This window comes from Phyllopteryx taeniolatus, chromosome 18, assembly GCF_024500385.1.
Source record: "Phyllopteryx taeniolatus isolate TA_2022b chromosome 18, UOR_Ptae_1.2, whole genome shotgun sequence".
NCBI lineage: Eukaryota > Metazoa > Chordata > Actinopteri > Syngnathiformes > Syngnathidae > Phyllopteryx > Phyllopteryx taeniolatus.
The window spans coordinates 1,485,258-1,509,559 of NC_084519.1; the positions used below are offsets into that span (position 1 = coordinate 1,485,258).

The 24,302-nt window shown below is 42.3% G+C and overlaps 2 protein-coding genes across 4 annotated transcripts in view; one reads left to right on the forward strand and one right to left on the reverse strand.

Moving 5' to 3' along the window:
* The window catches only part of cdk19 (cyclin dependent kinase 19), a 78,214-nt gene extending 66,879 nt beyond the window's left edge, over window positions 1-11,335 (reverse strand). For all 3 annotated transcript variants that reach the window (XM_061754270.1, XM_061754269.1, XM_061754268.1), the window contains exons 1-2: window positions 11,073-11,335; window positions 9,431-9,506 (exon numbers count right to left, since the gene is read on the reverse strand). In XM_061754270.1, the coding sequence (XP_061610254.1) occupies window positions 9,431-9,506; window positions 11,073-11,200 (204 nt within the window). In that variant the 5' untranslated portion in view covers window positions 11,201-11,335. The remainder of the gene's footprint in view (window positions 1-9,430; window positions 9,507-11,072) is intronic.
* A 1,949-nt stretch (window positions 11,336-13,284) lies between these two features.
* amd1 (adenosylmethionine decarboxylase 1) overlaps window positions 13,285-24,302 on the forward strand; it is a 35,517-nt gene continuing 24,499 nt past the window's right edge. Inside the window, exon 1 of the mRNA XM_061753625.1 lies at window positions 13,285-13,614. Within this exon, the coding sequence (XP_061609609.1) occupies window positions 13,502-13,614 (113 nt within the window). The 5' untranslated portion in view covers window positions 13,285-13,501. The remainder of the gene's footprint in view (window positions 13,615-24,302) is intronic.

Sequence of the window (24,302 nt, forward strand, 5' to 3'; positions counted from 1 at the left end):
TGGACACTACAAAGACAAGATTTAATGTTCAAATTGATAAACCTTTTTTTTTTAGCAAATAATAATAATAATAATAATAAAATAATCATATAGCTTGGGGCAGGATCTCATCCCCGACCTGGAGAGGGCATGCCACACTTTTCCGACTGAGGACCATGGTCTCAGATTTGGAGGTGCCTCAATACTGAGGCCACCAAACCGGACCGCCTCTACGCCTCGGCTGCGCCTAGATATTCTGTCCATAAAAGTTATGAACAGAATCGGTGACAAAGGGCAGCCTTGGCGGAGTCCAACCCTCACCGGGAACAAGTCCGACTTACTGCTGGATATGCGGACTAAACTCTGACTCCGGTCGTACAAGGACCGAACAGCCCGTATCAGGGGGTTCGGTACCCCATACTCCCGAAGCACCCTCCACAGGACTCCCCGAGGGACACGGTCGAACGCCTTCTTCAAGTCCACAAAACACATGTAGACTGGTTGGGCGAACTCCCATGCACCCTCGAGGACCCTGCCGAGGGTGTAGAGCTGGTCCACTGTTCCACGGCTACATCCATCCCCACTACACACAGTGTTGGTCGTGCACTGCTTTCCTTTCCTGAGACGCCGGGTGGTGGACCAGAATTTCCTCGAAGCCATCCGGAAGTCTTTCTCCATGGCCTCACCGAACTCCTCCCATACCAGAGTTTTTGCTTCAGCGACCACCAAAGCTGCATTCCGCTTGGCCAGCCGGTACCCATCAGCTGCCTCAGGAGTCCCACAGGCCAAAAAGGCCAGATAGGACTCCTTCTTCAGCTTGACGGCATCCCTCACCGTTGGTGTCCACCAACGGGTTCGGGGATTGCCGCCACGACAGGCACCGACCACCTTACGGCCACAGCTCCGGTCGGCCGTCTCAGCAATGGACTCAATGTCCCCTGCCTCCCCCGGAACATGAGCAAAGTTCTGTCGGAAGTGGGAATTGAAACTCCTTCTGACAGGGGATTCTGCCAGACGTTCCCAGCAGAACCTCACAATACGTTTGGGCCTGCCACGTCGGACCGGCATCTTCCCCCACCATCAGAGCCAACACACCACATAGGTGGTGATCAGTTGACACCTCCGCTCCTCTCTTCACCCGAGTGTCCAAGACATGCGGACGCAAGTCAGATGACACGACCACAAAGTCGATCATCGAAATGCGACCTAGGGTGTCCTAGTGCCAAGTGCACCTTATGCTTGAACATGGTGTTCGTTATGGACAATCCATGACGAGTACAGAAGTCCAATAACAGAACACCGCTCGGATTCTGATCGGGGGGGCCGTTCCTCCCAATCACGCCCTTCCAGGTCTCACTGTCATTGCCCACGTGAGCATTGAAGTCCCCCAGCAGAACAATGGAGTCCCCAGCGGGAGCGCTCTCCAGCACCCCCTCCAAGCACTCCAAAAAGGGTGGGTACTCTGAACTGTTGTTTGGTGCATCGGCACAAACAACAGTCAGGACCCGTCCCCCCATCCGAAGGCGGAGGGAGGCTACCCTCTCGTCCACCGGGGTGAACCCCCACGTACAGGCGCCAAGCCGGGGGGCAATAAGTATACCCACACCTGCTCGGCGCCTCTCACCGTGGGCAACTCCAGAGTGGAAGAGAGTCCAACCCCTCTCGAGAGGACTGGTACCAGAGCCCAAGATGTGTGTGGAGGCGAGTCCGACTATATCTAGTGGGAACTTCTCGACCTCACACACCAGCTCGGGCTCCTTACCTGCCAGAGAGGTGACATTCCAAGTCCCTAGAGCCAGCTTCTGTAGCCGGGGATCGGATCACCAAGGTCCCCGCCTTCGGCCGCCGCCCAGCTCACACTGCACCCGACCCCTATGGCCCCTCCCACAGATGGTGAGCCCATGGGAAGGGGGACCCACGTTACCCTTTCGGGCTGTGCCCGGCCGGGCACCATGAGTGCAGGCCCGGCCACCAGGCGCTCGCCTTCGAGCCTCACCACCAGGCCTGGCTCCAGTGGGGGGCCCCGGTGTCCCGCGCCCGGGCAAGGGAAAACGAAGTCCATTGTTTATCGTCATCATTAGGGGTCTTTGAGCCGTGCTTTGTCTGGTCCCTCACCTAGGACCTGTTTGTCATGGGTGACCCTGCCAGGGGCATAAAGCCCCAGACAACTTAACTCCTAGGATCACTGGGACACACAAACCCCTCCAACACGACAAGGTGACGGCTGAAGGAGGGGGCACTAGATCACATCACATGTAAACAGTTGACCAAAGACTTGAACCGGAATGATTTTAATCGGAATGACAAAAAAAAAAGTCTGCTGGTAAACCCGGGTAAAGTCTGGAGTTGAATCCGATTGAAATGCTGTGGCATGACCTTAAAAAAGCCGTTCAGGCTCGAAAACCCTCAAGTCTTGCTGAATTAAAACAATCCTTAAAGAGAGAGTGGGCCAAAATATCTCCATAGAGATGTGAAAGACTCATTGCCAGTTACAGTAAGCACTTAAATTCAATTGTTGCTGCCGTGGCCCAATGGTTAAGATCATCGCCTGCCACCGTGGGGGACCTAGGTTCAAAACCCCGACTGGACCATCCGCCAACATCCCCTGGACTCACGGCTGTGGTGTCCTTGAGCAAGACACTGATACCCCGAAATGCTCCGCGGGCGCTTCAGCTGCCCCCTGCTCCAGTGTGTTCCACTAACATGTGTATGTGTTCACTGTGATGGGTTAAATGCAGAGAACAAATTTCGTGTGCATGCATGCATGTTCATGACAATAAAAGATGATTCTTCTTCTTCTTCTTCTTCTTCTTCTAAGGGTGGCCCAACCAATTATTATATTTAAGAGTCAACTACCTTTTCACACAAGGCAAGGTAGCTTTGAATATTTTTTTCCTAAATAAATAAAATCAGTATTTAAAAACTGCCTTTTGTGATCACCCAGGTTGTCTTTGTCTGATATTTATATTTGTTTGATGATCGTAAATATCCAAGTGGGGAAACTATGCAAAAAAAAAAAAAAAAAAGAATTTGAGAAGGGTGCAAATACTTTTTCACGGTACATACAGCAAACTAGTTCTTGGTGACAAATATGAGCCCGTCAAAATTAACGGAGTAAGTAGAAATAATGTAGAAATGCCATTAGAAAAACACTAGTCCCCGTATATCCCCAACTATATACACTAAAGGAGAGGAGAGATTTCCAACATGCAACTGGCAAGCCACAAGTCGATAAAACCCTTGAGAGGCAGATCTATGTAGACGTCTGCTGGCCACACTAGCTATGGAGCAATGTCAACGCCAAGCCTTTCCCTCAAGAATGAATTTATGTGGCATCCACTGGCTCAGTTGAGTGTTGTAGCAGCAACCATTTATTGTCAATGACTGACTGCAGATTCATTTCAATTTAATGAGACACCAGATCCGAATTAGATTAGACAGCACAGTATTCGAGACAATAAGACCACACTCGCTAAACTGGTAAAAATCTTGTGGTGTTTTTGTTTAAAGACCATTGCGGGTAATAATAGCTGTAGTAATAATCAGATCCCTGGCAACCCTATGTTTGAGCTTTCAGTACTGCAAATGGACTTTACAGCTGTACACTTTACATCTGTTTGTACAGTGAAGAAGTCTTGAGAAACAACTGCTGATGCTGGCAAGAAAACACAAAAGACCACATTGATGAAATCATTATTTTCTTGATGTAGTGCAATTTGGGTTTTAGGTTTGTTTGTAAATGAATTTATTGTGTCATTTTCCTACAGATCATTATTACTGAAGCAGCGTGGAGAGGTGCTGCAACAACCCTTGAAAAAACTCAGACAGAAAACACGATTTAACAGTAACATATGGAAGAAAAAAAAAAAAGAAAGTGAATGAATAACTAAAACCCTAGTTAAACTATATTTAAAGCTACCTCAGGCAAAGCAAATTTATTGCTATAGCGCATTTCATACACAAGGTAACTCAATGTGCTTTACAAGATTAAAAGCATTTAAAAACAAAGAAAAAAAACAGCTTATAAACATTTCAAACAAAGAGAAAAAAATAAAAGTACAATTAAAATAGCGTACAGTGCAAGAAATATCATTTCAAAGTGGAAATACGCTAAAAAGCAAGAGGAAAAAAAGAAGAGTTTTTAACCTGGACTTCAAAACATTCACACTTGGGGCTGACGTCACTTCTGTTGGCAATTTATTCCATTTGTGTGCAGCATAATAGCAAAACGCTGCTTCACCTCGTTTGCTTTGGACTCTGTGCTCCACTATTTGACCCGAGTCTGTCGATCTCACTGCCCTACTGGGTTAATATTCCATTAGCATTTCATTCATGTAATCAGGACCTAAACCGTTTAGTCATTTTTAGACCAGTAGCAGAACTTTAAAATCTATTCTAAAGCTGACTGGAAGCCAGTGTAAAGACTTTAGAATCGGAGTAATATGCTCTAACCTCTTTGTTCTGGTCAGAACCCGAGCTGCAGCATTCTGATTGAGCTGCAGCTTTTTAATGCTCTTTTTAGGGAGTCCAGTCAGAAGACCATTACAATAGTCAAGTCTACTTGAGATAAAAGCATGGATGAGCTCCTCCTGGTCTGCTTGGCACATGCAAGCCTTGACTCTGGATATGTTCTTCAGATGGTAGAAGGCATTTTTAGTAATTGATTTGATATGACTGTTGAAAGTCAGGTCGGAATCTATCAAAACACCAAAGTGACGGACTTGGTCTTTGGTTTTTAAAGAGAGTGACTCAAGGTACAACCCCAATTCCAATTAAGTTGGGACATTGTGTTCAACATAAATAAAAACAGAATACAGTGATTTGCAAATCATGTTCAACCTATATTTATTTGAATACACTACAAAAGACAAGATATTTAATGTTCAAATTGATAACCTTTATTGTTTTTAGCAAATAATCATTAACTTGGAATTTTATGGCTGAAACACGTTCCAAAAAAGCTGGGACAGGGTCATGTTTACCACTGTGTTACATCACCTTTTCGTTTAACAACATTCAATAAACGTTTGGGAATGGAGGACACCAATTGTTGAAGCTTTGTTGGTGGAATTCTTTCCCATTCTTGCTTGATGTACAGCTTCGGCTGTTCAACAGTCCGGGGTCTCCGTTGTCGTATTTTACACTTCATAATGCACCACACATTTTCAATGGGAGACAGGTCTGGACTGAAGGCAGGACAGTCGAGTACCCGCACTCTTTTACTAGCCACGCTGTTGGAACATGTGAAGAATGTGGTTTGGCATTGTCTTGCTGAAATAAGCAGGGGCATCCATGAAAAAGATCTTGCTTGGATGGCAGCCTATGTTTCTCCAAAACCTGCCCGAGCTGTTGTGTGAGGTCGAGATGTTCCGAATAGATATAGTCGGGCTCGCCTCCACACACGGTTTGGGCTCTGGTACTAGTCCTTTCGAGAGGGGTTGGACTCACTTCCACACTGGAGTTGCCCACGGTGAGAGGCGCCGAGCAGGTGTGGGTATACTTATTGCACCCCGGCTCGGCGCCTGTACATTGGGCTTCACCCCGGTGGACGAGAGGGTAGCGTCCCTCCAACGTCGGGTGGGGGGGGACGCGTCCTGACTGTTGCTTGTGCCTATGCACCAACCAGCAGATCAGAGTACCCACCCTTTTTGGAGTCCTTGGAGGGGGTGCTGGAAAGCGCTCCCGCTGGGGACTCCCAACGTTCTGCTGGGGGACTTCAATGCTCACGTGGGCAATGACAGTCCGACCTGGAGGGGTGTGATTGGGAGGAACGGCCCCCCGATCAGAACCAGAGTGGTGTTCTGTTATTGGACTTCTGTGCTCGCCACGGATTGTCCATAACGAACACCATGTTCAAGCATAAGGGTGTCCACATGTACACTTGGCACCAGGACACCCTAGGTCGCAGTTCGATGATCGACTTTGTGGTCGTGTCGTCGGACTTGCGGCCGTATGTCTTGGACACTCGGACCAGGTTCCGCGCCTCCATTGCTGAGGCGGAGCTGTGGCCGTAAGGTAGTTGGTGTCAGTCGTGGCAGCAATCCCCGAACCCGTTGGTGGACACCAGCGGTGAGGGATGCCGTCAAGCTAAAGAAGGACTCCTGAGGCAACTGATGAGTACCGGCTGGCCAAGCGGTATGCAGTGTTGGTGGTTGCTGAGGCAAAAACTCGGATTTGGGCAGAGTTTGGTGAGGCCATGGAGAACGATTTCCGCATGGCTTCGAGGAAATTCTGGTTCACCATCCGGCGTCTCAGGAAGGGGAAGCAGTGCACCATCAACACTGTGTATAGTGGGGATGGGGCAATGCTGACCTTGACTCGGGACGTTGTCAGTCGGTGGGAAGAATACTTCGAAGACCTCCTCAATGCCACCGACACGCCTTCCCATGAGGAAGCAGAATCTGGGGTCTCTGAAGTGGGCTCTGCTATCACTGGGGTTGAGGTCACCAACGTGGTTCAAATGATCCTTGGCAAGGCCCCAGGGCTGGATGAGATTCGCCCAGAGTTCCTAAAGGCTCTGGATGTTGTGGGGCTGTCCTGGTTGACACGCCTCTGCAACATTGCGTGGACATCATTAGTTAAATTTCAGTAATTTTCAATTTATTATTACTACTTTTGGCGGTTATTTTTGCTTTGGGGTTTTGTTTTTCTTTTAACGGAAGGGTACCGACAATTTTGTCCAACTGTGTAAGACAACTAATGTAGACTTTCTTGTGGACTTCTTGTGCAGTACATGATTTCTCTCAACCTTGAAACAATTTGTTTTAAGGTTATTATTCAGTGTTGTATAAAGCTTGACGTTAGGTGGGCTAACCCATGGTCAAACAGTGATTCGCCAACAGAGAGCGAGTTAAACAGGTCCACATAGTAACAGCAAAAAAGGCAGAGGAATTCAACATAGAAGCAAGAAAACTACATACTGAAAAATCACTTAATGGCAGGTAAAAAATAATCATTTTCAGCATCTTTACTTTCAATTCATTGCTCAAATTTGTACAAATATCATTAATATTTCTGCGCCATGATCTCAAAAAGTACGTTTCATGCAAAGACCACTGCACATCACCGAAAGTCCATTACACCGACCATATAAAAAGGTTGTAGCAGCCTCATGTTTTCTGGCTGTTGTGACAATGGACCCAAAAGAACGACATTTAAATCACAAAAGAATGGCTTTTGTTCGGAATCTACCGAATCTATCCTCAACAGAATTACACACATCAACTAGTTTACTGTTTTTTTTGTTTTTTTAAACCTTTGCTTGGCGGATTTACAAATTAAATTTGCAATTTTTAGAGATAAATGCCTGTAAAACCCTAATTTTTGGCGGGGAAATAATATATATATATATATATATATATATATATATATATTAGCCTTTACATGATCAGGATTTTTGGGGCCGATCGCCGATTTTAAAAAAACGATAACCGATCAACGAGCCGATCACAAGATGGAGCAATGTGTCTATTTAAATGACTTGTACATTTACAGACAGAGCAAATAAATGCTCTTCTATTAGATGGCAGGAAGTAAATACAGTCATTACTGGACATCTACTTGTTGTGACATTTTTGTTTGTTGGTGTGCCGTGAGATTTTCCAATTGTAAAATATGTACCTTGGCTCCATAAAGGTTGGAAATCACTGCTCTAGTCAGGTCATGTATTCTAATCAGTCAGGTCAAACCAACATAACAGAAAAAATCGGAGCTAACTTACTGTAATTGAATCACTTTATCGTAATTAAATTACTTCACCTACACCGAAACTTTATCGAGCATGATTCGACATAACGCCGGCATGTTTATGTACAGCTGTTAGTGCTAGCACTAGCTCGCTGAGCTACATAACGTTTTTTGCCTGCTTGCGAGCCGTATCGTATTAAAAGTATGTGAACATACCTCAAGCAAGCCTTAAATGAATGTAATCTTCCGACCACCGGTGACCACACGTTTTTCCCCATTTTGTTCTTATAATACACGCGTCGCGATGTCGTCACCATGGTAACAAGTGTATCCGGTCGCGTTTGAGTTGACAAGTTAAAGCCCCGTCATCGTAAAAGACGGGATGTGGTGGTATCGGAATACAATATTTGATTGCAGTAGCCTGACATAGTGCAATTGTGAAAGACCAAATTTGTCTTGTAGTCTGATTCACGCAAGACGTGTTGTCTGTCACACACCGCCAACATGTTTTTTTTAAAATAACTTTATCGGTTGTCATATATTTACAGTACTACGTCAAAAGACGCGACAAGGCTAAAAATAAACTAGCTTTTGGATTCAAATATACTGTACATGATGGCGACGCAGGCACGGTGGATGACTGGTTCGATCGTTTGCCTCACAGTTCTAAGGACCGGGGTTCAATCCTTCTGTGATGCTGCTGGACTTACAAATTGCTTTGAATTTCAAAAAAATGTTCCCATTAATTTATAATTGAAACAATGAGTAAAACCTTTTGATCATACAGTTTGACAAGACTGACTGAGCTATAAATGGACGTGAATAGTTTAATATTCTCATTGCACATATATTACACTTTTTAACAGGTCCTAAATACATAATTGTGTGCTCTTTTACTAATTCTACCTACATTGTCTTTAGTAACAATGCCAGAATCAGTCCCTTTTGCGTAGTTTCTTACTAGAATGTCACAGATTTCAAATCCCTACCCCAACCGTTCCAAACGTTCAGGGATTGTCAAACTTTGTCAAAGCAAAGCCCTATTGATTTTTGAAACTCGCTCACTTAAAGCAGTTTTCTTGTTCTACGTGTCCAGCAAGCCTTGCTTCTTTGCCCCATGTAATTATACAGATGCCTAGCAATTGTCATCACTTCACCTCACGTCAATGCCACCCAGTTGTACCAGCCCAGTGATCCAAGCAGCCTGACCAAACTCCCAACTTGAAATTGTGACAATATTTAAACATGGATACCCTAAAAATTATGCCTAATTCATTGATAACAAAACGTCAATTATTCTGTTTGGGCCCGTGATGCTAATTACTTCATTACCATGTTGAATACTGGAATACTGTAATGTTCTTTGCTAATCATTATTTCAGCTTTTACACTTAAATTGGCAGACAACGTACTAATCATAAGACATTATGTCAACAAGTTGAATAATGTAGCCAATAAAATTATGTTTTTCGTATTAATGGTTAGATGGTAGTTTAATTTATATATTATTCTTGTAATTTATTCAGTTACACCAAAAAGCCCCAATGAATTCCTTATTCAATACAGAGAAGTAAGACAAGAAATACATCAGTCCAGTCATCACACCAAAGTATGATGGAACAAAAAATAAATGCATGGGGACTATAACAAGTTTACATATTTCTTTTTGCAGACGCAGCAACAACATTAAATATATATTTTTTAAGTATTTCAGCTTGCATTATTTTTCCCACCGCACAAAAAAATTTATGAAAAATCAACTTACAGCAATTTCCCTACAGGCAGACATTGAAATTCCAGTGCCTTCTATCTGTTTCAGTGCATATTCCTTCTCGTCTATCCTGTAGAGGAAAAAGAAGTCAGAAAATATGATTTAGTATTTTAGTTTCAAAATATGTATCAAGACTTCTGACTTATTTCAGTAGCCATTTGTAGGAGAGCAATTTACCCTGTAATTTGAATCTTATGAAAATATTGTTTTAACAAGCACTGGTGTACCAAAGGAAAGCCAATCTGACGAAATAATGGTGTATGCATTTAAAATGATGCAAATATATATAATAAACAACAAAACGGAGCGTGTAGACAGGATCATATGACAACGCCATTCAGTGAGCAGCTCCCACACAAACCCTCATGGTGCTCGGTTCAAACCCACTTCAGCCTAATTTGCATGGAAGATATTGATGGATTTGTCAAGCCTCTCGGGCACGCATCTTTGATACCAATTAAACTGCTCATAACATGTCATATTTTGGTCTATTGTCGTTACCGCGTGTAATGTGTCAGCAAAATTGTCACTTTTTTTTCTTTTTTTTTTTTTTTACACAAAGGAGTAACATGGAAAAGAAAAATAAATCATACTGCCTCCTCGAAGACGTCATAGAATTACAAGAAAAAATTCATGATTATGACATTTGACCTGTGTTAAAATGAGGACAAACAATCGCTATTTTTACAACGCAATGTTAAGTTTAATGTAGTTTAATATGAACTGAAATGTTTTCATCTTTTCCCGACAATGGACTGCACGCATGTTATTCACATACATTTAAAACTTGTTTCTCTGAATATTACAACTACGCTTAAAGTCACAACTTCATTCTTGTAATAAAATGTTCATCTCCACAAAAGGCAACTAGACTTCATTGTCACTATATTAACAACTTCATTCTTGTAATCGTTTTGGGTTTTTTTTTGTTGTTTTTTTTCCTTTTTGGTGTGACCATAACACTCCAACACCATGCAACGTAGTATTTTCAAGCATGTAAAGTTGAATAAAATTGATATAGAAAATGAACTCTTATGAGGAATAATCCAAAATGACAAATCATTAACACTCATGTAACTTGTTCACATCTTGTTACCTCCAGCCAAGGGTTTAATAAATGATGAGGACAATTCTATCCCCCCCCCCCCCCAAAAAAAAAAACTAACTAGGAAAAAAAAGTTTGATTGTGTAGGGCTGGAAAGAGGTTGGACCGCGAAAGGAAGCCTCAACTGCTGCTATCGCGTGAAAAAACGACACCCGTGGCGCTCATGTGGATTCCTACGCGATGAATCGCAAGCGCACTATCGAAGGGACATGTAAAAAAAAAAAATAAGATGACAAGCTCCAATGTTGAGCAGGACTATATGTCGGAGGAGAGAGGAGACGAGCGAGCTGGGGGGTTGGTTGGGGGAGGCGGGTGGGGGTCGGGGTGGGGGTGAAGGAGGGAGGGGGGGCCGTTGGTGAGTGAGGGAAGCGCGTTACATGAAAACAAAAACACAGACACGGGCTATCACTTTGGGAGGGGATTCCAATCTAACGCGCCGTTCATAAACACATGCGCGAGTGTCGCTTGAGAAAATGCATCCAGCGGTCAGTTTCATATCAATGTAAACAATAGCGTCAATGGTCATCTTACCCGTCTTTGCGTTTAGCTTTATAAACGTGCCCGTAGGTGCCTCGACCCACTTTGCAACCTTCATATTCGAACAGATCTTCTACTCTCTCTCTCTCGGCAGCCAGCTTTGTTTTGAAGTCGTAATCCATTCCAACCCATAAATACGTCGTAATTTAAAATAAAATAAAATATTAATTATTACATGCATTAATTAAATAATCTGGTCGGTTTATTCCCCCACCATTTCCTTGTTTGGGATTTTGGTCTGCTCCGCTTAATGTTCACTGGCTCGTTGACGTTTCTAATTGGCGCAAAAGGCTTGCTGGGTAATGTAGTTTCGGTGGGCAGACGCCGCTGTTCCCCACTACGTGAGCCGCGACATTTATAAACTACAACCCGCGTTTCTCGCCTCGTGTGTTACACTTATGCGTACTCCTGTAAACTTTTAAGAATCCAGGGATTGGTTGTTTGAATTACGTAGTATATATTTACGCAGTCCTTCAATAGTAATAGTACAGCACCTTGGCAACACAGAAATAAACACATTTTAATGAGCTCTAAATGGTTATGGAGCATTAATTAAAATTATATATATATATATATGTTCAAATAAAAAATATTAAGGCTTTCTGAGTACAATCATTTCCATAATAATATTTATTCATATTTCGACAATAAAAAACACTATTTAATGTGCATTGCTAATACTTATTGCATAGTACCCTGAAAAAAAGTATGGAATTTAGTTAATTCAAACATGTACATAGGTTCCACATGATTCAAATGTGTAAAACTATTATTTTATTATTTTTTGAGCTTTTTTGTTTTAGAATTACATCAGTTGAACGCATTTTATTCATGTGCAACCGAAAAGTAAGTACTTTCATCAGTGTATTTTTGTCAAGCCAATGGAACTACATGTGACACCCCACTGATTAATTAAAATATGTTACTCTCAAAGTTGAAGTACACTTAATTCTATGTGTAATATGAAAACATGCAATGCTGTGTCACAGAATGGGCTGATGTGACTTTCAAGTCAGAACCCCCCATCGACTAATCGTCACCCCTGTAATGATATTTGCCGGGTAAATTCTAATACTCTCTAATTTTGTCTTTCTGAGATTCATATTTCTGGAAAGAGGTTTAAATTCCACTTTAAATTGGCTTAATTTAAAGACATATTATTCTTTGGCTGTAGCTTATGCTAAATCAACTAAATTGGCTATTTTTTTTCCCACTCTTTGTATCATTAGCAGCACTCGCATTTCACATTTAAATACATAAAAGAATGTTGTTGTTTTTTGGCAAGTATTTTGTTGAATTTTTTCCCCCAGGTTTGAGATTTTTGCATCGTCCTTTTGGCTGTCAAATGTATGTATGTATGTAGTTATTTGTTTATTTTTATGGTCTTGGTCTTGTCTTGGTCTCTGCGAGTCTTGGGCAAGTCTCAGTGTTGGATAGTGTGGTCTTGAGCACAACACTACTTTATACCCAGTGTTGGAAGATGGAAAATAGTTGGTTACAATTCCAAGTTACCCTGTTGATGATGTAACAGTAGCGTAACGATTTTAATTACTTTCTCGAAGAAATGTGACAACGTGATTACATTTTGGCTACTTTTCTTAAGTATGAATCAATGCATCAACAGGATGAGCTTGAATGTTTCCTGGAACAAAGTGGATTAAAACCATAGATCATCATTTGCAATGAACCACATATGTGTTCTTCACATAAATAATAAAATGATAACAAAACATTTATATGTGCACAATTTAGACAATAACGATCTGACAAACCAGATAAGTGAATATTGCATATTTTATATAATTCCAAAATTATATAAAAGTGTTCAAAAGTCAATGTTCTTTTATGTGTTCAAACGAACGGAGTCTTAACCTTTTCCAAATCTCAGACAAACTAATAGATTGCAACACAAGGTGGCGCCTCGAGGTCACAGGCGGGACCCGGGATTTGAATCCCGGTCCCCAGAACTCTGAGGCAGATGTGCTAACCAGTCGTTCACTCTGAATAAATGAAAAAACAAACGTGCGATATTAATGGTGGTCACTGTGATGCATGTCACGTGACGTGTTGTCAAGGCGAACTCTGCCGTTGCGGTAACGGACAGCCCTTTGCACCAATCATATGTTATCAACCGCAGTCCTACAGTACGATTGGCCGTACAAGATAATGACGTGTTCCTTCGTGTCTATATAAAGCCACCTCACAGTTGGCGAGCAGAGCTGTACACAGTATGGCCGGCGATATTAGCTAGCACTCGCTAACGGTATTCTCTGCAAAAGGGAAGACGGTAACAGAAGAAAAATCATTATTTGGATTGCTCAACGGACTGTACATCCATAAATTATAATCTGATTGACTACGGATTAATTAAGACAAAACGTTATAACCGACGTTTATTTTTGTTGTGGAGCGTCTGTTGTCTCATGATGGAAGATAACGGTGCACATTTCTTCGAGGGTACCGAGAAACTGTTGGAGTTGTGGTTCTCCCAGCACGATGAGACCAAGGGAACCGGGGACCTGCGAACCATCCCAAGGTTTGTTTCATTGTGGAACTCAGTCTGAACGCATATGCTCTGCTCTAGTCGAGCCTTCTTTCGTGCGGCTTCATCATGTTTGTGCATCGTTTACGTGATTTGAATGCTCCAGAGTTTATTAAGCGTTACCTGTTAAAACGTTCATTATAAACGAGGAAATGCCAAAGGCGGACACCGGAGGCCACGCACGGAATGAGTTTACACAGCCAGTCGAAAATGGCCACCCCCTCCTGAGTCATTCATTTGCTTGGTAGACGTATGGTGACTTAACAAGATTGGATGGTGAAGAGTTTATGGATATACGGTTAAGACTTTTAATGAACATGTTGAATTCAAATGGGGAAACGTTTACTAGCAAGCTAACGCCTGCTAGTTTATTATTTTTATTTTTTTATTTTTTCCCGGGGGTGGGGCGTCATTTGCACAATTCCTTTTGTGATTTGAGCACTACAAAGCAAAAGCATCAGAACAGAACAATTCTCAAATTCACATCGTTGTCGTTTATTTTTTTTTTTATTTTATTTTATTTTTTAAAACTCTTTGAAGGTCAATCGAAAAGGCTTGAAACTTGCACCTAGCTGCCTGCGCGCTCGCGTTTTATCAGGCCCTCCGTCCGAGTTGTTCGGTTTGAATTGCATCATGTGGTGTAAATTAGACGATACATTTACAAAGTCGCGACGCCGACTGTATGGTGTTTTTTTTTTTGTTTGTTTCGTTTCCGAAAGGGGGATTCTTTTCCGCTCCTGCGTCACTGGACAACTACATGGAGCCACGTTTGATGTCAAGCATGTGGTCGGTCGTCACCACCGCGTGTTCCTTGGCTAGCTACCTGCCACACATGACGCCTGCTGGAGCGAATCGCATTTGCTAGTCTTGGCGCGTTCGGCCGGTACACGTAATTCCATTTCGTCCGCGCTGAAAACTTTTTATTTATCAAGTTAAAGGCCACCGAATGGTCGCCGGAAGTTATAAGAAAGGACGAACTTCACCAACGGAGCACTTAAAGTTGAAAACGTTCCAGTCACGTTTCTAGGCATGCATTGCCAAACCCCCCCCCCCCCAGTGCGTTCGCTGGCTAAAGGGTGTTTGTACTAGACACCATAGCAGACACACCCAACTGATTTAAAATACTCTTGACCTTTTGTACAGTCAAATGACATCAAACCCCTTAAACAAGTTGGCACTGCGAGTACTCTGTTCCGTACTCCTCTGCACCGATTGAGAAATTAAGATTGACATTTTTAGCATGTTGTGCTTTGAAAGAGATAATTAAGGAGAACGCGCTATAACTGTTCAACATTATTGACAAATTGATTTATATGGCCTTGTCTCGGTGAGTTCCTCATCTTTGTCACAGATAATGTGGTCTTGAGCAGAAAAGACACAATACAGGGGTATTTCGGTTTATGACAAGCCTGATACAGTGGACCCCCACTACTCAGGATAACGAGCCAGGCCACGATTAGCAAATTTCTGCCTGTAATTAATGCTCCCTAAAAGTGGTATAATTTGTGGTAAGGTTATGATTGGCTATAGTAATATCTTAAACCGTAAATGCACTGAAAACTTTGGTTACAAAACACTTCAAGTGTCTCAAATGCCTGCAGACATCTTCAAACATTTCTCCACCCTTAAATATACAGTATAGAGTTTTTTTTAATTTTTCCATCTTCACACAGACTTCGTAGTGCACGTGCCGGACGCGTTTGTCGTTTTTTTTTGTTTTTTGTTTTTTGCTGCTATTTTGTGTAGCTGGAGTTATGTGATTACACTTAGTTAAAATACGACGGGGAACTGCATTGGGCGTCTGAAAGACTTACGCCGAGCTTTCTCCTGACCTCCGGGAGTGCTCTGCGGGCAGGGACCTCGCCAACTTGGCGTTCTTCTCCATTGGTGTTTTTATACTCCCAGGAGCAGCTCTAAACGCTTAGGATGATTACTACTGTGCAATATCCTCCAAGCCCAGCTGGCCCAAACAATACTGAGGTATTGTAGCATTTACTACTGAGGATGTAGCATTTAGCTGATGTTAACAGGCAGCCAAGCACTGAGTGTGCAAAGCTGGCTAACTGGCCTGTTTCATACTAGCCAGCTACAGCTTTGCATAGTTGCTGCGGATGGTAGTGTGCAACTAGGTTAACAGTGAAGGAGAAATACTCCTCGGAGCACATGTTCATGGTAAAGTGCCCATCCTTCTATCTACCGAAGTTAAGTGCTGTGTTCATGCACGCTGTTAAGCTACTTTCCACCAGGAGCTGCGACATGACTGCATGCTAGTCAACAGTACTGTTGTGTACGTGGGCTAGCTCCATGATGTCATCGATAAACAAAGACGCCACGTTGGTTGCAATGCAGTATTTTAACTGCCTGTAACCTCAGAATTGTGCATACATACTAGGCTTTACACGATCAGGATTTTTGGGGTTGATCACCGATCAGAGAGTTTAAAAAAAACGATCACCGATCCGATAAGATGGAGCAATGTCTATTTAAATGACCTGTTCATTTACTGTACATACTTGTGTAATTACTAAAAAAATATATTTACAATAAATGTATGTTTGTTCATCTATTTATGATAGTGTGTCATAGTGACAGACAGAACAAATGAATGGTCTGCTATTAGATGGCAGGAAGTACATACAGTAATTAATGTATCCACTTTTTGTGACATTTTTGTTTGTTGGTGTGCCGTGAGATCACTGCTCTAGTCAGATCGTGTATTCTAATCAGTCAGGTCAAACCAACATTACAACATGACAGAAATAATGGGTGCTAACTTACTGTAATTAAATTACTTTAGCACAGAACGGCGGCATGTTTACGTACAACCGTTAGTGCTAGCACTAGCTTGCTAGGCTACATAATGTTTTATTTATTATTATATTTATTATTATTATCCGTTCGCATTTAAGTTGAGTTAAAGCCCAATGATCGTAAAAAAACAGGATGCGGTGGGATCGGAATACAATATTTTATTGCAGTAGTCTGACATAGTGCAATCGTGAAGGAGCAAATTTGTCTTGTAGTCTGATTCGGGGATTACGTGTTGTCTGTCCCACACCGCCGACATGTTTTTTTTAAATAACTTCATAGGCCGTCAGATATTTACAGTATTACGTCAAAAGACAAATAAACTAGCCGACTCGGAGTCAGTCTTGCGGCGCTGATCAATGATGTCATTGATCGGATCGGCGAATCATGACATTAAAGCTGATAATTTTAAATCTGTGTAAAGTCTAATACATACACACTGTAAGCAATATTTTGCCACAAAAATAAGAATTATTTTCAGGTAATTTTTGCCACATAAAAGAAAAATGCGAGAAGGAGGGTTTTTCTGCGGTTTCAGGGGGATCTGTTCTGAGAAACAAAATCTGTGCAAGGGTGAATTCGTGACTGCTGAACCGTGAATGTCTGGGGGCTAACTATGATATAGTACAAAATTTCAACCTTGAGAATGGCACGCAATAAGCTACTTTAGTTTGTGCAGCAGAATTATGCGTCGTCATGTGGCACAATAAGGCAACCTCAGTTACCTCCAGGTTTTTTGTTTTCTTTTGTAAATGTGTATCCATCCATCCATCCATTTTCTGTACCGCTTTATCCTCACAAGGGTCGCGGGCGTGCTAGAACCTATCCCAGCTACCTTTTTCCAGCGAGAGGCAGGGTACACCCTAAACTGGTCGCCAACCAATTGCAGGGCAAATATAAACAAACAACCATTCGCGCGCACATTCACACCTATGAGCAGTTTAGAGTCTTCAATCAACCTACCAGGGAGGCACGAGGCGAACATGCAAACGCCACACAGGCGGGGCCGGGATATATATATATATATATATATATATATATGGAATAAAATATTTAATGCAAATCATAACTGTAATTGGAACTTCGAGGTTAGGAACCGCAGGGAATTGACTAGTTTGCGTAGGAATGTTACGCAGCGCAAGAGGGCACGCTTATTTACCACCACATACTGTTTTTCAGACATAGTTAATTATGACTTAGCTACAGCCATTCCCCCCCACCCATATTTGCGCTTTACTGTTCACAAATTCACATACCCGTTTCCCCACCCCGCTGTGGAGCCTATCCCCAGCTATTTGATGAATAGCGTACTAGGGGTATTTGGCCTAGTGAGTAACGTCAGTAGCTCTAGCTCCAGCTGTAGTCGGTTCAGTGTGAGAGTCTTCTCCATGCTCTTTGCAAAGTGTTTTTATTTTGTAGATATGCATTTGTTTTTGTCCCAGTCAATCGACAGTTAAAAATGCATCAGCTTTCCACTTCACTCAAGTGGGAGCCGAGCTGAAGCTCGCTCATAATTGAGATTTTGACCTGCAACACAAAGCAAAAAACAAATCAACCAAGCGACAACTTGTAACCAGATAGAAAGTGTGGACAAAGGGCACAATATAATAAAACCTACATTTTTAAACCTTGTTTGAAAATGACCACTTCGCGCAGTTTTCTTATACCACTTTGTGTGTTCACAGTGCTGTGTTCCTTTCCCCCAAACTCTCATTCTATCATAAATGTTCTTTATCAATAATAATTGTCTGTCCACCTGGTGAATGAGGATCTGTGTTAATTTACAGCCAGAGGGCAGATTAAAGGCTTGCTGTGTTACAGTAGATCAGGCTGACTTGCTGTCAGCCAACATACAAATAAGTCCACAAGGGCATCTGACAAATGTCAATTGGAAGAGTGCACTCACTTTAACCCCCCCCCCCCCCCCCCCCCAACCCCCAGAAGCCTGTTACATTCACGCTTACGGTGATTTGATCACGCAGTTTTCAAGAGGACAATTAAATTTTTGTAAACGAGCTCTTCTGTCTCTTTAGACTTCTTTGTTTATGGCTGTGGCTTACTTTGATATGTTTGACGTCAGTGCAGTCTGGTTTTATATTAAAAAGGCCTCATTTCTCTGTAACCTTTGTAGTATTTGGCTGTCATTTGTGCTCCTTTCCGGGAGTCCAATCTGGGGGAAATGTGACCCCTCCGAAGCACCACAAATAGCCTTTGGTGTGCCTTCCACACTCAAGTGGGAGTTGACTTTGGTCTCCAATGATGTTCTCACTGGTCTAAGGTTATACTGTTGCTCTGCCACTGTCATTTTGTGTAGCAACATTTTACGGTCTATAGAGCCAAGATGTAAGCGCCTCCTTGCAGAGGTTATACTAAAGGCAAATAAAAGCTCATGAACAGAAGGCTGTCAGGCCTTGTTTTGTTTTCTTTCTCAGATACTCTCTATTTCTATTACAGTTTATAAATGTATAAAACTGGACCAGACCAAATTGATTTACCTTAACAATTATAAACCTCACAAATAAATTACTTTTCCTTGTGCAACGAGAGAAGGGAGTTAACCCCTGCATCTCCCGACCACGGTCAGGTGACCGTAGCAGGAAAGGTTAACACTTCGTATAAAGAAACTAAAATACATTAAAATAAAAAAAAAATAAGATTCTTTACTTACCGTTACTGCTGAGAGTGTGAAAAAAGGAGGGCGAAAAAGGCAAAGATACTCCCGGCGCACAAACACAGACAAGCACTAGGTACTAGCTAAGCAGAAACACTATGGTGCTGGGATCTTGTCTGGCCACTGCCTCTCAACCCATCTCGTGGTGGCAGACTGCAAGACAGCCCAAATAACAAAACGCGTTACACTTCAGGGAAGGCCAATTGGCCGTTCTACTGATAGTAATCAAGTCAGGTTGCAATGATTGAGGATGTGGCCATCCCGCTGGCAATGGGCTTGGTTTGCTACTGCCTTGAAACACAGGTGCATGGTGGCAGACAGCAAGACACGCAAATAACACAAAACACATTACACTTCAGGGAAGATATATTTTTGTTGTTGTTGTTGTTGTGACATCACAAGGATACTTTTAGCCCTGCCCACAAAACCAGGAAAATTCAGATGAAAAAGTTTTAAACCATGTCTCAACAATTCAATACTATATTGTTCTCAGTCTTTGCACGTTTTCAGCACTTCAAACGTATTGTACTTGGAAACGTTTTGGAGGTGTTCAGTATTGTGAATGACTTATGTGGAGATGGTGTCTTTTAACATTCCAGTGGACTGATGGACGTTCACTCTGAAATCATGGGTAGTGACTGTTGAAGGAATTTGTGTATGTGGGTACCAGAATGTTTAAAATGGGTAAACCGTATATATACTTTACATATTTGAGACAAAGATTACAACAGTACACATATTTACTTAAATCTTTAATAATAAAACCTTATGCAGTAATTAACATTCATCAACATTGCCTTCTGAGAGAGGCGAAGAGGCTTGCTTGCGTTGGTGGCGGAGGAGAGGCTCTCACTTGACTCGTAGAGGCTTTAGGTTCACGTCTGCTGGACGCGCTGATGCTGTAGCTTGGGTTTTACCTTGGAGAAAAACATGGTGATGGGTAGTTGTTGTCTTTGTTTTTTCTTTTGTTTCAAAATTCCCCTGTACAAGGACATAACCCCGTCTCTTAAGCGGAGTTACCACACGTTTCGCTTCCTTATTGAAGCAGTTTTGCGGATGTTTGCTTCCTCTTTCTTGATGTACCGCACTGTAGATTCATTCACGCCATAATTGCGTGCCACAGATGCATAACTTCTGCCCTCTTTGATCATATCTAAAAGTTACATTTTTTTTCTCTGAAGCTTTCGCAGGGGGACAGCGCTTGGGTGGCATTGTAAGGGCTTAACTAATGAAAAAAAGTTATCGCTTAATTAAAAAAGGTTATCACGAACACAACACTAAGCTACAGTATGCGAGACAGTCAACAGCGTGGACGAGACTGGCGAGACACAACAAGGGAAGCTGCTGGGTGAGGCTGCGATGATGCGCAGCCAATCAGCTCACGGGATAAATCCACTCGTGCTCTCATTGCTCGATGTCGCGCCGGGAACCAATCACGCGCCTTGTATGAGTGCCCGTGGCATGTACAGTACAGTACAGGCATGTGCAAAGCCTCGGCGTCAACTCGTCTCTTTATTTGGCATGCAGGGAAACCTTCTCTCTCGTGCATCAACATGAAACAACGCGTCTTTCCGCAATATGGCTGCTGATATGGCTGTATTTTTTTCATTTTAATTTTTTGATTCATTTTATTGTTTTTGTTGATGAATAATTTGGAAAATCCCGCGAAGCACTGAAGCTGGAAAACATGAAGCGCGAAGTGTCGAAGGAACACTACATTCAAGCAGCAGCTCCTCCCGTCCCCAGTAGGCTACCGTCTACCTGGTATGCGCACTTCGGACAATATTGTCGGATTTGAGGGCTGAATATTGCGTCCAGTCAAGGACAGATAAATGTTTAATAACATAAATGACTTTAAACTAAATGTAATTTTACCAAAATGCTAGTTTATTAATTTTCCTTACCAATGTCAACTTTGCCCCCTTCGTCCAAGTCCGCAATGCATGCGCAAATTACATTCAATTTCTTGAAAATCCTTTGGTCAAAATGAAATATTTTTGTTTGATTCCAAGCTGTAAATTTATATATAGAGGAAAAAAACAACAAAACATTTGAATCACAAACTATTTTTTTCAACAATTTGAATTGGGAATAAATAAATACATTGAACAACTCACAACTTTTTTTTTTTAATACTTTTTCAGTGCATTGTAGTCTGAAAGTTGTACTCAAGGCACATAATGTGTAGAAATTAACATCGAGAATGAGTGGGCGTTGTCAAGTCAAATCTGCGACAGAGCCGAAATAAGTCTCATGGAAACATAACATTCGGTACTAGGATCATGAATATTTGGAACCTTTTTAACAGTGATGCAACTTATTAGGTTCTTGCTGTTTTATTGAATTTCACCAATAGTCCTTAGGTTTTAAACTCCAGTTTCATTCAACCATTTGTAATATACCAGCAATAGTATTTAACATGCCAAAATGTCTCTTTAAAAAAAAATAATAATAATAATAAAATAAAAGGCCTCCCTTCCACCAGAATCTTCAATATTAACGGTGACGCAATAGCCCGCTGGGGCCACGACCTACCTTACAGACGCTGGCTCGACCAGGCCAGTACATATTTTCATGAATGTGATGAAATCAACACGTTCACTGTTTTTAAGCTAGCTCAGAGCTCATTTTCTGCTCTGGTACTATCAGGGAATGCGCGACGCTCCGCTACCTTGTGCCACTCCAGCTAATAGCTGTGGTTGTCTAGCTAGCATGGCTAAACACGATCTGGAGCTGCTCCCTTAGGTCGCTAATAATCACCTCCATGGCGGCAAATAAGCTTCTGACAGGTATACTTATCGCAAAGGGATGACAAGGAATAATTAACACAAGAAGACCGATGAGACATGCTAATTGCTAAACTGTCGTGTGACCTCAGGGTTAGCAGCTCAAGAGGCTACAGATGTGCACAAAGGGAGTATTCCATGCAGTGGATTTTCCTGTGCTGTTAGGGGAACTCTGCATTTGATGCACATGAAAGTCAGGGTTACCAACAGGAGCTCGATAGCATGGGATGACCTAGCGTTGGTGAGCGCCACACGGAAGCCTAGCTTGGAGCCCTCCAGCCAGAGTACAGGCTCTACTCGTCGGCGGAGACCACGCTGGAAATCGGTGCTTTCGAGAAGAATAAAAATCCACGCAAATGCAAAAGGAAAAAAACTTAATATTCAAGTGGAGCAAAATGGTCAACCATTTGAGAGTGTCATGGCGCCGTACGCAATGAAAAACTGGAACAGCATCAAGTGACAGCCCGTGTCGGCACAAATGTATAGTTGACAATGGAAGAAATCAAATGCAGTCAAATCCAACAATATTGCATACTAAAAGCTTATGCATCCATTTTCCCACAATCCTTGTGCTCACTAGGGTGGCGGGTGTGCTGGACCCCATCCAAGCTAACTTCGGGCACCCTGAACTGATAGCCAGCCAATTACAGGGCACATATGAACATAGAATCATTCACACCTACAGGCAATTTAGAGTCTCCAATCAACCTTTACCATGCATTTTTTTGGGGATGTTGGAGGAAACCGGAGAAAACCCACGCATGCACGGGGAGAACATGCAAAGTCCACACAGGCGAGGCCGGATTTGAACCGAGGTCCTCTGAACTGTGAGGCAGATGTGCTAACCATTCGTCCACTGTGCCGCCCTAAAAGATTATTTTACCTAGAAAAAAATTCAATTATATATGAATAAATTAATATAGTTGTGTAAAAAAAAAAAAATAATAATAATAATAAACTCCTTGTTTGTTCAGGTTTTTTTTTTTATTTTGTTTTTCATTTTTAATGCCTGCTACAACAAAGATACATTTGTTTGGACAAATATGATGACAGCAAAAATAGCTAGAGTGTAGGAGCTTGTAGCAATTTTCCATGATTTTCTTGATTAACAACCAAATCATATTTAATACTAGTAAGCTTATGTATTCTTCTGGTAATATACATTTAGTTTACCAGGAATTAAAATGAACAAAAAATTCAAGAAACAAGGGTTGTCGTTTTGTTTGTTTGTTTGTTTTTGTTTAGACAATAACGATACATAATACATACCCTTATAAATGTGAATGTACAATTTTGTACAAATACATACACACACATGACAAGTCCAAAACCAAAAATTAATATGTCAGCAAAGAGGAGGGGCCTATAAGGTTAAAAGTATATTAACATATAGTATAGTGAATATTTATAAATTGCAGCCCTATGGAGGGCACAAGCCAGTGCAAACTGTAGCTCGGTCCCAAGCCCGGATAAATGCAGAGGTTTGCGTCAGGAAGGGCATCCGGCTTAAAACTTTGCCAAACAAATATGAGTGTTCATCCAAAGAATTCCATACCGGATCGGTCGTGGCCCGGGTCAACAACGGCCGCCACCGGCGCTGTCAACCTGCAGGGCGCCGGTGGAAATTCAGCTAATGTGGGTTGAAGAAGAAGAAGAAAAGGTGGAAAGCGGGTTCTTCGGCAGAAAGAGAAGAGGAAAGCACAGAGCCTAGAACTGAATGTGGGGACTTTGAATGTTGGGACTATGACAGGAAAATCTCGGGAGTTGGTTGACATGATGATTAGGAGAAAGGTTGATATATTGTGGGTCCAGGTGAGCAGGTGGAAAGGCAGTAAGGCTAGAAGTTTAGGGGCAGGTTTTAAATAATTTTACCACGGTGTAGATGGAAAGAGAAATGGAGTCGGGGTTATTTTAAAAGAAGAGTTGGCTAAGAATGTCTTGGAGGTGAAAAGAGTATCAGATCGAGTGATGAGGCTGAAACTTGAAATTGAGAGTGTTATCTATAATGTGATTAGTGGCTATGCCCCACAGGTAGGATGTGACCGAGAAGTCCATCCATCCATTTTCAACAACACTTATCCTGGTTAGGGTCGCTGGGCGCTGGATCCCATACCAGCTGACTTCGGGCGAAAGCGGGACGACACCCGGAACTGGTTGCCAGTCAGTCGCAGGGCATATATAGACCAGGACAACCATTCGGACTCACATTCACACCGTCACTGAGTGGGAACTGAACCCACGCTGCCCGCGCCAAAGGCAAGCGAGTGTACCACTACACCAGTGACCTAGAGCTGAAAGAGAAATTCTGGAAGGAGCTAGACGAACTAGTTCGGAACATCTCAGAGAGAGAGTCGTGATTGGTGCAGATTATAATGGACATATTGGTGAAGGAAATGGGGGTGATGAAGAAGTGATGA